The sequence below is a fragment of the Chaetura pelagica genome, unplaced genomic scaffold, assembly GCF_000747805.2.
Source record: "Chaetura pelagica isolate M959 unplaced genomic scaffold, ChaPel_1.0 scaffold78, whole genome shotgun sequence".
Lineage (NCBI taxonomy): Eukaryota > Metazoa > Chordata > Aves > Apodiformes > Apodidae > Chaetura > Chaetura pelagica.
This window is the reverse complement of record NW_009954492.1, coordinates 535,593-555,710: the sequence shown is the minus strand read 5'-3', so window position 1 is coordinate 555,710 and position 20,118 is coordinate 535,593. Positions and strand designations below refer to the sequence as shown.

Here is a 20,118-nt window from a genome sequence, read left to right as displayed (position 1 = left end):
ATTTGCCCTCCTGTAAAATTGTGCAACATGTAGACATCATTCACTTTAGAGAGGTTTTAATAAAAAAAATCATGCTGAAGCAAACCAAAAAAAACAAACACAGAACTGGCAAACACCTGTGCATTTTAATACTTACTATGTCCACTACAATCAGTAAGTCTGATTGTTTTGACAGCTTTTTAACCTGAGTCGCTGACTCTGACATTCCTCCCAACTTTGGTCACAGAGCCTAACCTTATTGATTGTCAAGACCATATTCTAATCCCATCTACTCAATCATGTTTTTTTTCTCTCATGAGAATATGACAACTGCTAAGAAATTCTCCATCATTAATACATTAATGGATATACGTATTAGGTGTGTTTTTCATATTTTGAAAAAGCATGATAAAATGATACGCTAGAAATATCCTGATAAATACTGATACTTATTGGCTTCAATGAATGACATTTTATGAAGTCTGTACATTGCTCTTTGCGTGACACATTGAATTCTCCTTTTACAGTCAGATCTGTTGATTCCAGTTGGTGACCTACTTCATGTATTTCTTTGGACCAATTTCTCACCCCAGTCATGCAGCCAACAGGGTAAAGAAACAGATCTAGAATTGTTCTGTCAAACTCACCACATTTCTTGTGGTGCTCCCCCTGAACTTGTCAGAAAAAAATATTGAGGGACATGTAGCAGATGAGAAAGAGAGCACATAATTGCAGTTACTACTTATCACAGCATTTACAGAAGTTTCTTCTTCCTTAGGATGGGTTTGTGGCTTGCTTTGACATCCTCACATTGTGGTGCTCTCAGTTTTTACAACTTTTTTTTTGGTCATATGATTAATTTCCTTATAAAATATACTGTTTTGAAAGTACAATCTCACATGTTCTATTTATTACACATTGGCCTAATGTGATTAAAAGCCCTCAGCTGCAGTTTCCCTGTACAAAAGATGTACCGTTAACTGAAGTATTGCTATTCTCTTTTTTTCCATAAAGTGGAAGTTCTTAATATGTTCAGTGGAACAAACATAAATAAGATACTGCCTTGAAGGAGCATTGGCAGCCACAAAGTCATGAAAAGCAATTTGCCTTGTCATTTGCATGCTGTTGTCATTGACTTGGAACTCCAGGTACTTGTTCATAAATACTCACCTGAATTCATAGTCAAAGGGCATGTGCAGGTCTATACATTTAAATGGGTTCTTATGGAAATTATTAGTAGCCTCCATTTTAATAGTTTTATCTCTCATTTTTAACATACAGAATTTCAGTCAACCGTCTGCTTGCTTATTCTCATGCTACAAGCTCCTGGCAGCACATACTCAGTTTAATGACAGGCTTGGTTGTGTTCCAGCAGATTATTAAAAAAAAAAAAATTTCTGATGAAAAAATGAGCTGTGTTTAAACAGCTACATAGTCCAACCAGACAGTTTTAAGGTTTTGGCTGTTTTTCCCTCTTACAGTTCCTTATGAGGCCCATCTACACATACACACAGGCAGTATTCAAAGGAGAGTTTAGCAGTGTGATAGTGCTCAAATTTCATGATCTGCCAAACACACTTCAGTAGGTGCACTATTGTTGCTCTGTGTTGCCATAGCAAGGTTTATTGAGAGACCAAGGATCTTCATCTTAGCTTAACACTAGTTATGTAAGGTGTGCATTGATTATTTCTTTTAAATACTATTACTTACAACTTCAACAACAATGCATATATATTTTAATACTTGTCAACAATTTACTGTAAAAGCAGGAAGGTGGCTGATAAACTGCTAATTATCCCTCTTTCATGTGCTAAATTATTGCTACATATTTTTGGAGATCCTAACAAGAGTGCTGGAGAAAGGACATCAAATGGTGCTTAGAAATGTGATATACATTTTCATTTCACACTCCATCAGTTTTTACAACTAGAGCTCCAGGAAATGTATGAGAATACTTAGCAAACAGCCATATCTACTGAGGTCTAAAATAAGGATCAGGTCTCTTTTAAAGAGAGTTTCATTTTCTTTATATGACTAAATCAGATGTTGCCCTTTTCCCAAAATATATTTAAAATATTCAGTACCTCTATTCATCATTTAATTTGAATCTCTGACCCAATTTTGACCTTTTTTAACAGACTTGTAATCAATACATATTTTTAAAAAACAGCTTTGTAAATTAAAACAAACAGATTAATCCTTCCACTAAACTAGAATTGAGTAAAATTTAATTATATAATCACTGGTGTTTAATCTTTCCAGTTCTAGTAAGCTCTTTCCTCATCATGCACCCTGGAACAAGAAACAAGGGTATTATTGCCTTTATAATCAGCAAAGAAAAGCCAGGGACACCAGCAAAAACAGCTTTTAAAGTCAGATTTCAATCTGTCAGGAAAAATTAAAGCTTCATGCATACATAAAAGGGAGACTATAAAATGATAACAGATACATAGCACGGAATCATTACGCTTGAACAGTTGCTGTTTTACCAGTGTAGTAAAGCAGAAAATGTCTTTTACTCACCTCTGTTAAACCAGAAACTTCTCCTTTTGCTAACGGTCTGGTGATGGATGCAGTGTAAACTCTGGCATCTGACACCGGCTGACCCTTCATAAAATGTTTCCCAGCTTCATAAATATTCACTTCTACCATCTTACCCATTAGCAGAGGATTCTTTGGCACAAGAACCTTTCAAATAAAGAGACAGTTACTAAATACCACAACGGATACCAGTGTCTCCAGCTTTGACTCAGAAAACAATTTTTGAGAAATACCAGAGCAAATCTTTAAAAATAGTCACCAGCACACACTGTAGCCCCTATCACACTTGAGCAGTAGCATCTCCAGCTTGCACTCCTCAAGTTTTTCGACTCAACCAATTCCTTGAGTCACGCTTTTATATTTTTAAGAAAATTGGGCCTAAGTTGCAACATTTGAATCCACACCCAAACAGTTCCCAAGGGTACTTTTACTACAGAACCCAAAAAGACTGCTGTAGAGCTTTCTATTATCATATCTAGCTCATGATGCTTTTTTTAGATTTTCTTAAATGTTTTTCAGTGTGCAAATGCTTCAGGACAGAAACTATGCCCCTGTTTGTGTTTGCACAAGCCCTTATTTTGATTGTGCAGCTGAGATGTGTGATTGAAAATGAATGTCTGTAAAACTGGATGACTCTGTTACTTGGGTCAGTAACCAACGCCAGCCTTTCCTGAATTTCCACAACCATGGTATCAGACAGCCCCATAAGAAAGTCACACAAAAGATATCATGTAATAGACATTCCTAGATCATGCATGTTACAAAAGAAGAGGCCAACACAGGGAAACATTTTTTGCTGGAAAAACAAATGGCATAAAAAACTCTAAAAACTCTAAAAGTAGAAAAGCAGTTAAAAAAAGAAAAGTAATTTCCTGACTAAACAATTATATCTGAGGGACTTACTTTCACTTACTTGAAATCCATCTGCACACAAACGTGAGTTTTTCAAAGAGAATACATGCATATCTTGATTTCTGGATGGTGAACTTGAAACACCTCGAAATGGCTTATTTTCAGACAACAGGTGCAGAGGATTTTCAGAGGAAAACTCTATGCCAACCACATTTGGAGAGCATTTTTCTGCCAAATAGTGCCTCTCCAATTTCACCTATTGCAAGTGTTGATTGTCCCAATTGGAGGAAATAATTACCAGTAGTTTCCCTTTTTCCCTGAAAACTCAAGGTTTTCATGACTGCAGGAGTTTCCAGACCCTAAGATTCTGCTGATCTTCCTAGGCATCTTCCAAGAAAAGCAGATACCCTTGCCTTTCAGAGATGGGCAAGCTGAAACCTGAGTGGAACCAAGTGGCAAACATGAGGCCATCTCCTAATGCTGAGACAGTATTACAATGCAACTAGATCACAGTTCTTCCCACATAATCAACCTTGGGCAAATTTAACATGAAGAAAAAATAGGTAATTTAGCATCACTGGGCCTGTGACCTCTGTAAATCTTGGTATCCCCATATGCAAAATAGCAGTAACTGAATATAAATCCTGAGAGACACATGGGTATGTGACTACTTCTTAAGAAGCAGGATATATGAAAATATCTGGAAGGTACTGTAAAGAACCAAGCAGCCAAGCTTAGCATACACTCATACATTGTTGTAAGTATTTGTTATTAAAAAATCTCCAGCCATATTTCTAAGAAATAAAATTATACCAACAGAAAGACTCATCTCTGGCCAAGTACCCTTGGTACCCTTTAGACTACTCTGTTCAATGAACTACTTAAACTAGATCCCCAAAACCATTTAATATCCTGGTTTGAGCCAGGATGAAGATAATTTTCCTTCTACTGATTTTTTTTTCTTCAGTAAGCTCTCTTTTGACACCTCTGCAAAGGTAATCTGCAGTTGTACAATGGAGTCTGTCAGTGTAGCACTGTAGTCACTAGCACCAAGTCTTCTGCTTACCTAGGTAAACAGCTGGATGTTACCTTTGACAAGCATGCCACACACAACATTTTTAGGAAAAAGACATACATTTCAATAATTTAAAGTATTTCTTCCATAATACAATTTAAAATTGCTCCTAATATTTTTATTTGTAATTTGTGTATTCTTTACCAATCCCAATCAGGAGCTGTATTAGACAAGGTACAAACATCCCATAAAACAAATACAATTTTTTTGCATATACTGTTTTTTCTTTAAATTAATGAAACCTTTGTAAAGCAAACATTGAACACTAAAAAGCCCCAAACAATTTATATTTAATCCCTATAGGGATACAAAAGCAAGGAATAGCAATATACAAGATTAGACAGAGGTTAAAGATGCAACAAAAGAAAAAAAGAGAGCTATAAAAAAGAAAACCCTGAGGAAAAAATAATAAGTGAACCAGATATCTAATAGAAACAGAAATAATAATTTTGTGAAATAGATGCTGTACTTTGTTCTTAGCTCAAAGATAAAGTTTCTGTGTGGAAATAATTAATTTGTAGAAAGTACATAGAAGGAAATTCAACATATCAGTATTAATCTAAAGATGCTTCTGACACTGACTGAAATTGTTTTTCATATTTTTCCAAATGGCATTTCCTGAAAGGATTTTCTGAAATATGTACAGAAATTATCAAGATTCAGCTATTCAGAAAACAATGCTTTGGAGACATAGAAATTAAAATTACTGCCATAATCTAGAGCTTCTTAAACCATTCAAATAATGTTACTTAGATATATAGCATGTACCTTTCTCCTGCCGTATGTTCCTAGAGCTACTGTGTACTTCTGAATACAATTTCAGGTAAATTGTATTTACAGCAAAGAAACAAAATATCTAATAAATAATTCCTCTGGATGGTCACAGCTTTCCTGGAAAATGCTTCTTATTTCTTTACTTGTTTTTTGCACTGTGGCACACTGTGCTGCTGAGACTATCAGAAAGCAAAATAAAACAAGAAAATGTTACTTTGTTCATTTAACCATACCTGCTCATAGAAAGGATTGTGAGCAACATAGTAATTGGAATCAAAGGATTCTTCTGTTACCAGGACTCTCTGCCTCTCACCAACCTGCAAAATAAAAGACAAATGACTCAGAAAAGAAAAATAATTAATTACACTCAGTAGAGAGCTGCAACAACAAACAAAAATTCTTACTGGAAGTAATAAAATTCTCTGAAGAAATTCTGTGACAGCAATAAAATGGGGCAGAGAAAGCCATAGTTCAAACTGTCTAAAATAGACAGGGTTGAAAGTCAGAACTGAGGGGTAGAACTGTGGTGCTGTAATGGCTTAACATGAAAATCCAGTTTAGAAATAAAAACTTTTACTTATTAACAGAGAATTTAAGAATGGCAGATGTGCACAGAGCCTGGCAGGGCTTTATGCAACTAATGAAAAAACTCCCTTTCAGCATAAAATTCTGCGCTCGATGACAAAAAGGGTAACACCATTGCCCCTCTGCCCCGCCAACTGCCCCGTGCCAAACGCAAGCACCTGCAGCATGACTTAGAGATGCCACCAAGCTAACCTATTTGCCTCCTTTTTATTTAAAATCCACATGTTGTTTCCAATGATAGGGCATCTCTGGATCCCTTCTTGGTGATTTCACTAAGCTGTGCTCAGATCACATTAATTTCCATGACAGTGGAGTCAACACTGTATATTATAAACACTAAGTGAAGAAGAGTTTTAGCAATTCACAGCCACAGCGATACTAAAGGCCAAACCAACACTGGCCTAAAAAGCCCAGGGTTTTAATTATATCTCCCAGCTTCCAAATGCAGTAACATAGGTTAAAAGAAAGCACCAGTTTTACAATTAGTGAAGTGGAAGACTCAAATCAGTGGCATTAAGGTGTCAAGTAGATATGAAACAACACTGGATTTTCCCTGAACACAACACCTTTTTCCCTCCCACAACACCTTTTTGCTTTGTCCATCACAAAATGGTATAATGAAGTTTATAGCCTTGTTTCTGCAAACCTTGGGGGACATTTAGCTCACATTTTAAGTCTGATCCCATTTCTTTTTTTTTTTTTTTTCCCTCATCCAAATGTGCCCTGGATTACTTCCAAACTATTTGACAAATGCATTCTGCAAATTACAACTGTCGAGCAAGTTAAATTTACTCACTGCTTTTACTGCTGTCACTGTCTTGAGAATCAAAAATGATTTTGCATTTTAACTTTTAGTATCTGTGAGCAAAGCTGCATTCAAGACCCTCCCCACTCCTGAAAGACTTCCACCACATCCTAGTGGCAGATGCTCTGTAGAAGTTTAAAGGCTTCCATAAGGTCCATGTGAATAAGCAAGAAGCTGGAGATCAGTTATTAATGTTTTGATTCTTTAGGGTACAAGCAGTAAAGATCAGGATACGATTAGGATTGGCAGAACTGTCCAGTCAATAGCAGAAAAAAGAACAGGAAGAAATAAGAACAGAAATATGACATCTACATTACTGTGTGTATATATATATATGCTGTATACATTAATATATCTATACACACAATATGCATATAATTCTCTAATAGCTGAACAGAAATACTTCATGGAATAAATCTTGCTGACCCTTCCCTGTACACATACCTGAAGTATTTCCAAAGTAAACCCTGGAGAGGAGGGGAGAGAGTGGGCACTAAGCTCATCTCCCCAAAGGCAGTTACAAGTTAATTCTCAAGGACCACGAGTGTGGGGTACAGAGCAGAGCCCCAAGTTACATATCCAGTAACAGAATCCTAATAGTAGAAAAGATGTATCATTTTGCATACTTTTAAGATGTGTTTAAGAGTTGTTTATAGCACATTTAACATTTCTGTTAATGTTTCTCTGGGAAGCCTGCAATTACAAATAAGAACAGATACAACATGCTCAGATTTTAGTAACCTAAATCCAGTGTAACCATTTTGCATTCCACTAAACAGTAAGGTGTTCTTTGCTTTTAAGAAGAAAGTTATTAAATTCAAATCCCCAGAGGAGTTTTATAAATACTTGTCAAGAAGGCACTGGAGATTAACACGCCAGTAATAAGATTACAGGGAACACTTCCCCTGAACTGAGAGGTTTTGTTGTTTCTACAATATTTCAGATAATTGCTTTTAAAATCACAACCCAGTATGTTACTGTACTGCTACAGCAAAAGCCTTGGATGTCAAGCAATATGAAAAAGAGGAGGAGGATATGTTAGATAAGCAACATTCACCCTTGGGGAAATACACCACCACTGAAAAGCACCATGGCCAACCACCACGTCATGTCCTCACATTGTGTTCTTTACCAATACTGTACCTCAGCAAAACTGACTCAAAGCAACACTGGGTCTGTAACTCATTTCACAACTGTCTTGTGGTTCCCTGGTTCTCTCTGGTTCTAACATTCTGCTTTCATTGTCTCTATGAATCCTGGCATTGAGGTAGTCTAAGCTACTTGTGTTACCTTCATATACTCAGGTGACAGAATGGCCAGCATGATATGTAAAAATAAAAACAATTTTTAAAAAATCAAAGGGAAGAGGAAAAGAACACCTGCGTTTGATCATTTGATATAAACAGAGGTTTCTTCAGAGACACATTGGCCATTTATCTTATCTTTGCTTCCATAAGCAAAACAAGCTCAGGTCTCCATGTCTCAGTGGGCCAGACAAGAGCTTCTAGACTGAGAATTTCTTGGGAATGGGAAGAAATCAGGAAGACTAAATTTGTCACATAGCATTAAAATTGTAGCCTTAAAAGTGCAGAGAGGCCAAACAGCCTATACCAATTTATGTACATACTTAGACACACATGCTCACAAGACTGAGACAGCATGCTATGAGTACAGGAATAGTTCACACTCAAGTTACTGGATTTGTAGCCTTGGCCAAGGCTGAGCTCATATAGGAAGATGATATTCAGCTATTTGCAGACTTTTACCATAACAACCGAAAAGGAAAATTCCATTTAATGAGTTAGGCCATTGGGTATTGGTGATTTACAAGACTAATTGGCTACATGCATTTGTAAGACAGAAAATTACTACTTATCCTGCATTGAAGTATAATTAAGAAGAAATATAAGTATGCAGAATGCAGCTTCAGTATTGAAAGTTGTTCAAGAGGTAGAATATGTCATAATTTCTGCAATTAATCCCCTGGGATCTCTAAGTGCCTAAGTTTCACCTTTCTCAGAAAGAATTTAAATATGCAGAAACCAGACATGGTATCTAACAACAGCAATCATTATAATAATCTTTGATGATTTTTTTTTCAGGCATGTACCAGCAGAAATCTGTATCTCATTTTTATTTATATTCTTTCATCTGCTTCCACAGGTATGCACAAGTTGCAACTCTCAGGGAACTACAATTCTGACAAAGCATCTAGAACTGAAGAATCTCAACCTTGGCATCTCAATTTGGAAAGATTCCTATAGAACAAGGTTCCCCCCCTCCGCTTTATGGAGGGTATAAGGAAAATAACACTGAATTAAAAACTTGCCTGGCAACCTCCCTCATCCCAAGATGGCCTGGTAATATCACTTACACACACAGAATTTGTTTGCATCAAGAATAACACAGGTGCTGCTGGTTCTATCACTTCCTATACTGTAAGGTAGTTTGCAAGTCTAAGAATTAGTAATCAAATAATGACCTTTTATTTAAGTTGGATTTATCATACAGGAAGTTCTGACACGGTATTTCCAAAACTTAGTTTTTCCTTTACTGAATACCATTAAAAGCAGTTTTTTCCAGTTGGCTGATTTTCTAAAATGAATGAATGGTAAAAAATGTCAAACACCCTTCTTGGCTGCAGTCAAATTTTATATATATACATATATATATATTTTTTTTTAAGCAAATCTGAACGGATTACAAGAAGCACAAAATTGATTTTTAAATTCTGCAATAGTATGGGTACCAACAATAGGTCCTGTTTACATTCTTTGACACAATATTGCTACATAGCTTCAACAATGGCCTTCAACTTATTATAGCTAGAGCATGTGGCACATTATCTTTCCCACTGTTTCCTTATTGTTTTTTTCTCTGAATTTTGTTAGTTTTAAGAGTCTCTGTTTGGCTAAAAAAAAAATAAAAAAAAAAATTTAATAGCCACTGTACTTCTATAGTTCTCCCACAGAAGAAAGCATATTGCATATACAGTCATCTCCACTGATTTGCAGACAGCTGTCAAAGCCTCCTTTGAGGCTGAGTTCAATTCATAGTGGAACTGACGAGCATGTCTCCACTGATATTGGAGGAGGCTGGCTTCAATTCTGACCCCAAACACTGAGAAAAACACGTAGCACAGGGCTTGGAAGCCACACAAAAAGCTACTTTCCTTTATTTGTTATTTAAATACTTAATAAAGCAGGCAATTAAAAAAACCCAACTAAACACCTGTCACAATTTGTTTATATTTTAGCAGATTACTCTCATGTTCATAGTATTTCTGGTAAACATGCATATTTTGACCTTTACTAAGTATAACAATGTTTAAGCAAAAGAAGTTTAGAAAGTGTTCATTCTACATCAATTCTGGTTTATTTCTCTCCCAATTTTTCAGTTGTGGCCTAATTATTTAAAATACATTTTAACAATTACGTCAATGATGTGTCCTTCCCTATAAAGCAGAGAACAACTTCTAGACTTGATTTTATGAATCACTTGAATCCTTCTATAATTAGAAAACAAACTTCTCATAATTTATAATTAAGCAGTCTCTAAGCCTTCTATTTACAAACAGTAGGTGTTTTCTCTTCCTGACGGACCAGTCTAGGTGTGTCACAATCTGTAAAAAAGAACTTTGTAGAAACTTATGACATGGTCCCATTTTGATGAAACTGGAACCCAGCTCTTCACAAACTCTGCTTTGTACTGCTCTTTTCTTGCTATTCAGCACTGCTCCTCCAGCATTTAGGGTGTATACATATCTCCTGTACTGAAGGCAATGCTGGAGACAAAGAATAGATTTGTCTCAGCTTTTCTACAGAGTTGTTAGAAGTTTAGAAGTGGACATGGGAATACAGTAACATTAAAACAGTTCAGCTCCTGAGCATGGAAGTTGTTTTGCCAGGATAAAAATACTTTCCTAGCATACAGCATAGACAGCTGCAACTTTACTAAGGCTTATGCTACCACTGCTGTCCAGCTCCAGACAGATAGGTGCCTCCTTTTTATGGTGTTTCATTCACAACCCTGTGCAGAAATGTATTCACAAAGTGACATTAATATTTAGAGTCCTGTATCTTTCACATCACACAAGCATCAGTCAGATTAATCTTTACAACATGTATCTGGCCCATTTTACACCTGAGGAAAGAAACAGAGAACCTGACCACTCCAGTGGTGCAGAGTAAGTTGCAGAATTCACCACACAGATTTCATTTCCTACACTTGCCTCCTCTCAAACCTAGATGATGCTGCCTCAGCCCTACAACACCTCTTATTAGAATGGAAAACACAATTCTCAGTCTCATACATAGATCTCACAGTATGAAATGTATGTCCAGTGTGGCTAAATTTTACTATTTAACGCTTGCTGTGAGTCAGTGTTTTCCCCTTGCTTACATTGCTCAGTTTTTTTTGAAGCCTTGGAAGCAGCACTGGGTGGTCATTTTTGCATTAGGGAAGTACTCTGCTCTTGAGCATTCCAGAATCCCAAGTGAAAAGCAGCCAGTGTTCATCAAGGTGTCACATTTCACTGTCAACCAACCCAGCTGACTTTGTCAAACCACCATTATTGAACTGCCTATCTTTAAACAAAGATGCAGGAATTTTCTTTTAAAAGGATTAAGATAAAATGTATGATTTATAAAATAATACCTAAGCAAAGTGTCCCACTCCCTTTTTTTTTGTTTGTTTGTTGTTTTTTTTTAAAAAAACAACAAACCAAACACACAAGCTTCAGATGTGCTGCTCTTTCCACAGCATCACTGAAGAATTCAGAATGGACACAGGCAACAGATACCCACTGGACAAACTCAGCAATTTTTCAGCACAGGCTGACTTGAGGCTGTACAAGTAGGAAGGAAGGATTAGGCAGAAATTAAGACAGCCAGTCAGCACACAATCAACATAACAAAGAAGTGGCTCAGACCTTCAGCAGCAGGCCATGCAGCTCATTAAGAGCAAGAAGACAACTTCTCTTTGGTCTCCTTATGAACTTTTTGGTACAGCTACAAGGGAGGGAAAAGGCAGGGAGAGAAGGAGGAGAAAGGTGGAAGTAAACTGCTTCTGCTTTCTTGGCCCATTGCTCATGCTTCAGGGAAAATAGATCCTTTCTATTACTGTGCACCTGCATCTGACTGCTTCATTTTGATTTGGTGTCCTGCTGTGAAAATGTAGCTTCTTCCAGCACATACAAACCCTGCCATGCAGTTCAGATGAAAATTATATTCAGAGACGTGAGCGCTGACCTAAAAATGACAACTGGCCCTCGTAAGATCTGATTCCTTTTCAATTCAGTAAGTTTGCATTTTGCTTGTCTCTCCTTTTCATTGCCTAGAAAAGGGGTAATAAATATAGCATGTTGACAACTCTGTCGTACTACCTCTCCAAACTGTATTTATTGACTACAATATTACAGAAGGAAAATAAGTTTTCTGAAATGGGACAGATATGTTGCCTCTTAAAGCAGCTTCTCGTTGGGATCTTTCTGTTGTAAACCTCTGCTTAAGCAGTAAAAGAATGAGGTGGCATCATTGGGTTTTATCCTGGATCCTGCACGATGCTGCCAAGGGACTCTCCCTGTGTCCTAGTGGTCTCTGCAACTCTGTTTCCACATCAGCAACATCCAATTCTGATTGTTACACAGCTCACAGAGTAGTGACCATGAAGCTGAGTAAGTTGCTATAGCAATATGAAATTCTCTATGAAGAACTGATTTTCTTTAAACTATCATGTAGCATGAGCACTCCAGCAGCTGCCTTGATGTAATACTGGCAGAAGCCTTGCCTTTCTCTTTTTCAGAGTATCTAAAAAAACCCATAAAACCATGGCAATTACCTACAGAAGTCGTCTAAATGAGAAGTTCAGTTCAAAATAGGAATAAGAAAAATCTGAGTAGGTAAAGTATGTTTAAGGTCTTCCCCTTTCATACTGGAAACAGTTCACAAATGAAACAAAAAAACTAGTTAAAAAGTCTGCCCTTCAGGAAACCTGACACTTAAAATGTAAGCATATTAAACTACACTATTAATGCTGATGTAGAATGGAAAATGGAGTTCAGAGGAAACTTTTAAAAATATTTGCAACTTCCAGCCAATTTGACAATCACATGGATTCTGGTGGTATAACTAAACAAATATTTGCTGTTTTTTGTTTGTTTTTGTTTTGTGTATTTGTGTGGGTTTTATTAAATTTTATTTTGCCTTTTTTTTTTTTTTTTTACTAAGCTAAGCCTGTGGTGAAGTGAGGCTACCAAGCTTAAAAATATGATGGTCTTTGCTAGGAAAGGCCATCCCTTCAGTTTCTTTTTTGAAATTATTTTCAATTATGTAAGATTGGCTGGTTTTGTTGGAAGCAATTCCTTAATATGCAGTGCATACTTCCAACTGATTTAAGCACAATATGAAGTGGCAGTTGCTAAGGCAACAATATGCAATTCCTGTGTCAGTGATCTCTTTCAACAACTGCATAATCCCAGACAAGTATCAGTTATATGCGAATTTATAAATCATCTTGGTAAACACCCTATCAAGTAACTTCTCTGTAAATTACTTTAGGAACTGTTTTCTCAGAATAATGTCTTGTCTACCCTATGGAAACTGCTCAGCAGCGGCTCTGTCAGAGGGGTGCTGATGTAGCACAGATCAATGTAATACTGTGTGCAGCACAGATTCAGCATCACCAGCTGCTGGAGAGGATTGCCAGAGATAATCAAAGGCCCTAACATCAGTGTAACTCCAGTTACTTGCAGGTAGAACTGCACGCTGCTGCTTTGTAGACAGGAGAAAGCAGGAATAAGTTGGGAGTAGGTAAAAATACTGGATGCAAGAACAAAGTTGATAAAGTGAAGACAGCATTAATACAAACCAACAGTCAGAAATATCATCCCTGACATGATACTGGACACCCCATACTTAAGACTGGGTGCTCTTAGAATATATCTATAGCCCGATATTTTTAAATCAAATACATAAAAAATTGGAGTTTGGCTTCCCTCCAAAATTTCAGTGTAATTTTTCTGCTCATCCTACAACTGAAGCCAATGTTCTCTGCTCATCTCATCTAAGGACAAAGAGCAAATGGGATAAAACAGAAAAAAAAAATAGGCCCAAAATGACCCTGTGCGCAAAACCAAACGCAACTCTTCCACAAAATCCACTAAAAGGTGTATAAATACATTTAACTACACACAAAATAAGTAATGAAATGCTGCAAGCTAATGAACTTAGAATAAAAAATGGTGACACTAACTGAAAGAGTTTTTAAAAGTGTCATAAATATGTATCATTTTTCTTTTCAAAAGAATAAAAAAAGCTCCTTTTGCATACATGAATCCCAGGCTACTAACATCTCAGAACCTGCTAACATTAATGAGGATAGAATAATGGTATTATTTTCTTTTATTTTGAAGGTGGCCAATATATGATAAAAAATTACACACTTCAGCATTTTCTTCAATGTAAGGCAAGGGAGGACCCTAGAACTGCTGACACTTCTGCAGGCAGAGTGCTGAATGACAAATAACATCAAGGGCTTACAGAAGGACCAAAGTGAATGATTCATTAAATAGTGCTAAATGTAGTGTGACTTCATGTTGCTTAGAATTTAATAGTCATTACTGTCAAACTAGTTGTGATGCATTTTACTATTTTTAAACAGCATGCCAATTATTTGCATATAAAAAAAACAACGAAAAGATGCACCTCTTCATTAGCATACTAACATCTTTCTGACCAATTCTTTATTACCCAGGAAAAGACATTAACAGAGATCAGTTCAAGGAAAATAAATCTCTTCTGTTCTAGAAGAAAAAGAAAAATGAGTATGTTTTCTCTTTTTAACATCTTCTTTAGAATATATGCATAAAGTTATCACAGAAAATGCAATTGTGTGCTGTTGTACACACCTCAGCTCACTGCCTTTTGCACTGCATCAGAAAAAAAAGTATGTCAAATTAAAGGCCTCACTACTTTGTAAGTTCTTATCAACACCTATACCACTGTGTGCAATCTTGTTCTCTTCAAAAAAAGTCCTTAGGTAACCCAGACAATAGTAAAGATTTAAAAATTGGAAGACACCAGGGGTTTCTACAATCATTCAAACTGATCAGGAACATTCTATACTGAAGAGAATTTTAACATGACAAAAAGTGAAACAAGCTGTACAGTTTAATTGCAGGTTAAATTAATTACTGAGATGGATCAACAAAAAACATGCTATAACCTCTAATGCAAGGTGTTAAGACCGTATTATAAACCCTTCTAAAAAACTAGATTTTCAATAAAAAATTACAGCTGATGTCAGTATTTTGGCTGCAGCTCTGTGAATATCACATCACTCATCAGACTACTATGTTTCTACCTAGCATGTTTCAAATTCCAAACCAGGCATATCGGTTACATTATCAATAAAACCCATACATTGGTTTGCATATAAACACTAAACAATCCAGTAGCTAGACAGGCCTGAAACTTCTTACAGTATAAAACCTTTGCTAACAGAAGAGCAACAGAAAAAAATAAATAAATTCTTCAGCAGTTGTGTGACAGAGCTTTTAATCCTCTGTGTGGGTATGGCAAGAGGCAGCATTAGACATTAGAAATAAGTGTCTGCAGCATACATGAAGATCGGAATTCAGAGGGAGTTTTATACATTTCTTAGTAGTCTTGACTAGTGAGGAAAGGAATAGCCGTCTTGACAGGCTTTGCTGACCATCTTCAAAGGAGGTTGATAGCTGTGAAAGAGGGCCTAAAGAATAAAGGAACTTATGCATCTGAGACAAAAGCCTGGACATATAAACAGAATGTGCCACGTAAATACAGCAATTCTTCAGAGAAAAATTATTTCAAATGTCTATTTATAGTAATTTACCATTCACTAAAAGAAATATACGAACGAAAGGGGCACACTAGGCAGAAATCACTGGTGTATTTCTGCTGTCAATTCTGTCTTCTAATGTTCTCAAAGTCACACTGTCCCGAGCCAATACTGGGGGGCGACCACCTATTGTTTAGACTTATGTGAGGAAGAAAAGAACAGTTTCCCCCCCACACACATGGATTTAGCAAGACTACAGTGAGAAATGCCCATGCATTTGTTTTTTCCCTTGTCTTCACTCAGTCTTGGATCATACCAGAAGGTCAGCAGTATTCAGCACCTTGTTTTCCTACCCTGCTCTTTTTCCTCTTCTGCATTTCCTCCTCTCAGAGTACTATTTTCCCCATACCTGACTGGAATGAAACAGCTGAGCAAAGCTAAACAATACTCCCACTCCTGAGAAAAACTCTTCAGCAAGTTTAGACTAAAACCAGTAAGATTTCACCTAGCTTCTTTCCTTGTTCTGCCTAGGTCTTACTGAATTGCCCAACATGTAATTTTGTCTTACTTTACCACCACACCTGGCTTGAGACAATTGTTCTTTATTTTCCCTAAACATTGCTCTGCTGCTGAAGGGACTCTATGAACACACCTCACAACATGGCAGGAGGAGTCACAAATCCCTACTTTAGCTTCAGCACATTGTGATGCTTCAAGCATGGAGGAGAACAAGTGATGTCCCCACAAAAAAAAAGAAATGAAGTTTACTGCTTTCCACTTTCACAATCTATGCCCATTTTCCCTTTCACACCTCTCTACACCAGTTCAGGCAGAAGCACAATAACCAGCTGGTTTTCAAAGGCAAAATGCTATTATATTGCCTTTTAGACAATTGAGATGGGGCACAAATTGAGCTAGTCCTAGGTTGCCTTTGTCACACTTCAGCAGCTAACTATGAATTCTCCACAGAGAATTCTGTCTCAGTGTCAGCCTCTTATCCTTTGTGTTTTATCTCTTTATGTCAGAAGCAGCAAGAACACAAACTAGTTTCTGTGAGGTGATGACACTAAACAGATATGTAAGACATGAGATACTTACATTTTAGACTCCTTCATGCAACTGTGAAGACAAATTTGCTTGGCATAACAGCCATAGCTGGGTTCAAATGCTACACTGGTGAACACGTCTGAGCTGATACGGAAAAGAAGAAAGCAAAGGGCCTATGGTTTTATTATAGTACACCAAAGAAATGAGAATTGAAGCTACCGCCTGAAAATAAGAAGGCTTCTGGCTAAACAATTTTACAACTGTTTATTTCTCCTAAAGGATGTGGTATAAATGGCACCTCGATTTATCACACTAAAAATGTCACATCTTCATGTAAACTCATTATTTTGATCCACTCTAGCTAATATAAAACTTTAGCCAGTATATCCTGCATCCAGCTGACTCTCCACATATTTGCACTACAGTCCTTCTGTCTTTCGTAGCTATTACAGCCAAAATGATATAAACATGTCAGGTCACTCAGGTTTTTCAAGCTCTAGAAACTTGACAGGGATTACAGTGAAGACAGGGATCAACAGAAAACTGTGCAAAAACTTAATTGAGAATAACTGAAAATTTTGTTTAAATATTTGTAATTGCAGAACTTTAAAACCAAAGGGAACGGGCTAATGTAACTGCTTCTTATTACTTCTTAAGATTCCCTAATTCTTCAGTAAAGGTTGTGAAAAAAAAAAAAGGAAGACGTAAGTTCTTCCTATTTATGCTTGGGCAAAATTGATATTGTCACGGCTGAATGTTGAGTTGTTAGGACATAGCTCAGTTATAAACCTCATATGCTAGCAACCCGGTTAGTGGTTGGAACCAGAAAATGGTGACAACAGAACTCGTTAACACAAAGGCTTTGCACCAGTTTTGTGCAATGAAGGGGCTAACCCCACCAATCTCATCAGCACCACCAGTTAGTTCTGCTAATCATGTTACACTGCCAGCTTCAGATCCAACAACAACATGTTTCCACATTGTTTGGGACACAGTAAATCTACTGCTTTGGATACCAAAGATCAGATCTTAAATTTCAACCCTGTCAGAAGCAATGTGATCGACCATGCACATTTTCACATTGTTTCTACCACCTTGGGGCACACTCAGGGACACTTCTCATCTGATGGGAGAGGTAAGGAAGCTGTGCCAACTCCAGACTGGTTTCAGTGAGCCAGACTGAGAGCAGACAGCAAGAGGCTGTCATAGCAGGGGAGAGGATTTCTGTGGAATGGTGTAAAAACCCCTTGACCTCAGCAGGCCTTACTTACCGGTAACTTTTGGTAACTTTGATCCATTTTATGCAACTAGGGGGGGTAATTTTTTTCCCTAGCTCTCCTGTTTGTTGCATTGTTATGTAACCTACACAGGCATCGAGGTGTAGCGCCTGAGTATTTCCTACTTGTGTACATTGTCATTAATAAGCCTGCCTATCACAAGTGTGAGAAAAGGCAGTATCAATAAGAGAACAGATTATGGCTTGGAAAGCCTACATTTCTACCATAGCCTTAGAATTCCAGAAAAATACAAATAACAAAATAGATACCTCCCAACTCCTAATACACTCACTTCAAAACCTGTTTTTAAATGAAAAGAGCCTAAATGTCTAAAGAAGTCATGGAACAACAACTCCTGCCCAAACTGAAACTCTATCCAACCTTCAAACTAACACTTTGTTATTATCAGCAGCTTCATGATTAAGTTAACATGAAGTTGGGCATGTCCTTATAGTGTGGTTTTAAAAATTATTTTTATTTTTCAAGATCATAAATTAAAACAACTTATAGCCGTGTTTGCAAAAAACCAAAACAAAACACACCAGGTATTTTACACAGAGGATTTTGCTATATTTCGTTATGCTTGAATGCCATTAGACAGAGTTTTTGCTAAATTTTTAGAGGTATATTGAGAAACTTAATCACTGAAGAGAGCTTCTGACAAAGGAAATACTAGCCCTTTCATTTCTTATACACAACCAAGGACAGAATTTCTTCATGTAGTATGAGATAAGTGGTCACATTTGTATTTGAAGCACTTCAAAAATATATTCTTTAATTTTTGTCATAAAAATTCGGATAATTTAATAAATTTGTCAAACATTTCCCCCAATTCCTTTAAGCAACAGTGCAGTGAGGTAAGACAGAGCATGCATGGGCTACAAATGACTTGAAGGTCCTTCTAAATGCAGAGAAAATGCTCCCAAACCAAGAACACAGTCTACGTTTGTGCCAGATCTCTTTCCTTCTGTCAAGGCCAGATGGCAAGGTAAGAGACATAAAGGCTCATGGCTGCTAGTACCTAGCAATCCTCACACAAAAGGACCCTGACACTGACTGCTGAATGCCAGTATTTACAAATGGCACTAACAAATGGGACTGATTAAAAGTGAACAAGGACTTAATACAGAGGCCAGATAGCCGAGGGGGCCTGGTAAGTCATGTAGTAATTTCCAAAAGTCCAGTGCTGAGAGGGGCCTGCAGCACTCACAGGTTTAGCTGGTACCTGGCTGGTACTGGTAATAATTGCTCACAGTTAATATTCACTCTGCTCCAGGGCTGAAGAAGAGGTAATGCCTCACTTTCTAGGAAATTATTCATGAGCCAGCTCCAGTGAAGAAGAGGTTAGCCTCTCAGAGAGGCCGAGATGAGTTATGTGATCCAAACTCAAGAGAGCATGAAATAAATGCAGAACCTGCAAGAGAGGATATGCCATTTCATTTACACAAAGAGAAAGGAGATGGAACAAGGAAAGAAGGCGGCAACACAAAAACTGTTCATGAAAGAAGTGGATCAAGTAGAACAGAGTATCTGGAAGGGCTTTTTGCAAAATACAGATCAAATGACATTATCTGCTCATACTTCAGGCTTCTCATGCATCAAGTATAAATTATTGCATGGAAGAGAACATGCTTTCAGAATCTGTTTATTGAAGAGAGTCAGGCAAAGAGTTAGCTGCACAGCTCTCACACAGAATCAGCTTTAGGACTTGTCACATCAATGATTTATAGGGTGACACTAGGGAAATCAATTAAGTTCTCTACGTGCCCCAGTTTTCCCATCTGTAAAACAGGGGCAATCTGTTATTCAAGCAGAGTGCTTTTCCATTTTATAGCCTTTTTTGTGTGTTTAGGTGTTCATTATTTTGCTTGTTTCTGACACAAGTCAATCTTATGTGGATGTATTTTTACTTTAGCATTAGATTATAGCTGTTCTTGATTAATTTTAACTGGTTTGTTCTTATATAACTTCATAAGTACTACTATATTTTAAGAGCAATACTGAAAACATGGCACACAATGTGAAGAGAATATATTTTTTCCTAAAACACATATCCTTCAAGAAGCTATTTAAGTAATTTCATGGTAGCTATAGATAAAAAAATCTGAAGATAATGAAGTCAGGGAACTGTAGAAAACTCTTATTTATTTTCACTGTAAATAGTTTAACAGTTTTGCTGCATTTTAGCACTTCAAAATGTAATGATTCCTTGAAGAAAACCACATATATGTATATAAAAATATCTGTCAGAATACAGTGTAATCCTCTAAGGCATCATGGAGAAACTTCTAGTTATCTTTGGGTTTCTATTTGATACATTTTATTTGTTCTGGGGTGTCCACAGAGTAAGAAATTTTTAAGTCAGC

At 36.9% G+C, this 20,118-nt stretch overlaps 1 protein-coding gene across 1 annotated transcript in view; it reads right to left on the bottom strand.

Annotated features, from left to right (window-relative positions):
• CDKAL1 (CDK5 regulatory subunit associated protein 1-like 1) overlaps positions 1 to 20,118 on the bottom strand; it is a 434,593-nt gene that overhangs the window by 25,715 nt on the left and 388,760 nt on the right. The window contains exons 12-13 of the mRNA XM_010004517.1: positions 5,455 to 5,538; positions 2,503 to 2,667 (exon numbers count right to left, since the gene is read on the bottom strand). Coding sequence (XP_010002819.1) covers positions 2,503 to 2,667; positions 5,455 to 5,538 — 249 coding nt within the window. The remainder of the gene's footprint in view (positions 1 to 2,502; positions 2,668 to 5,454; positions 5,539 to 20,118) is intronic.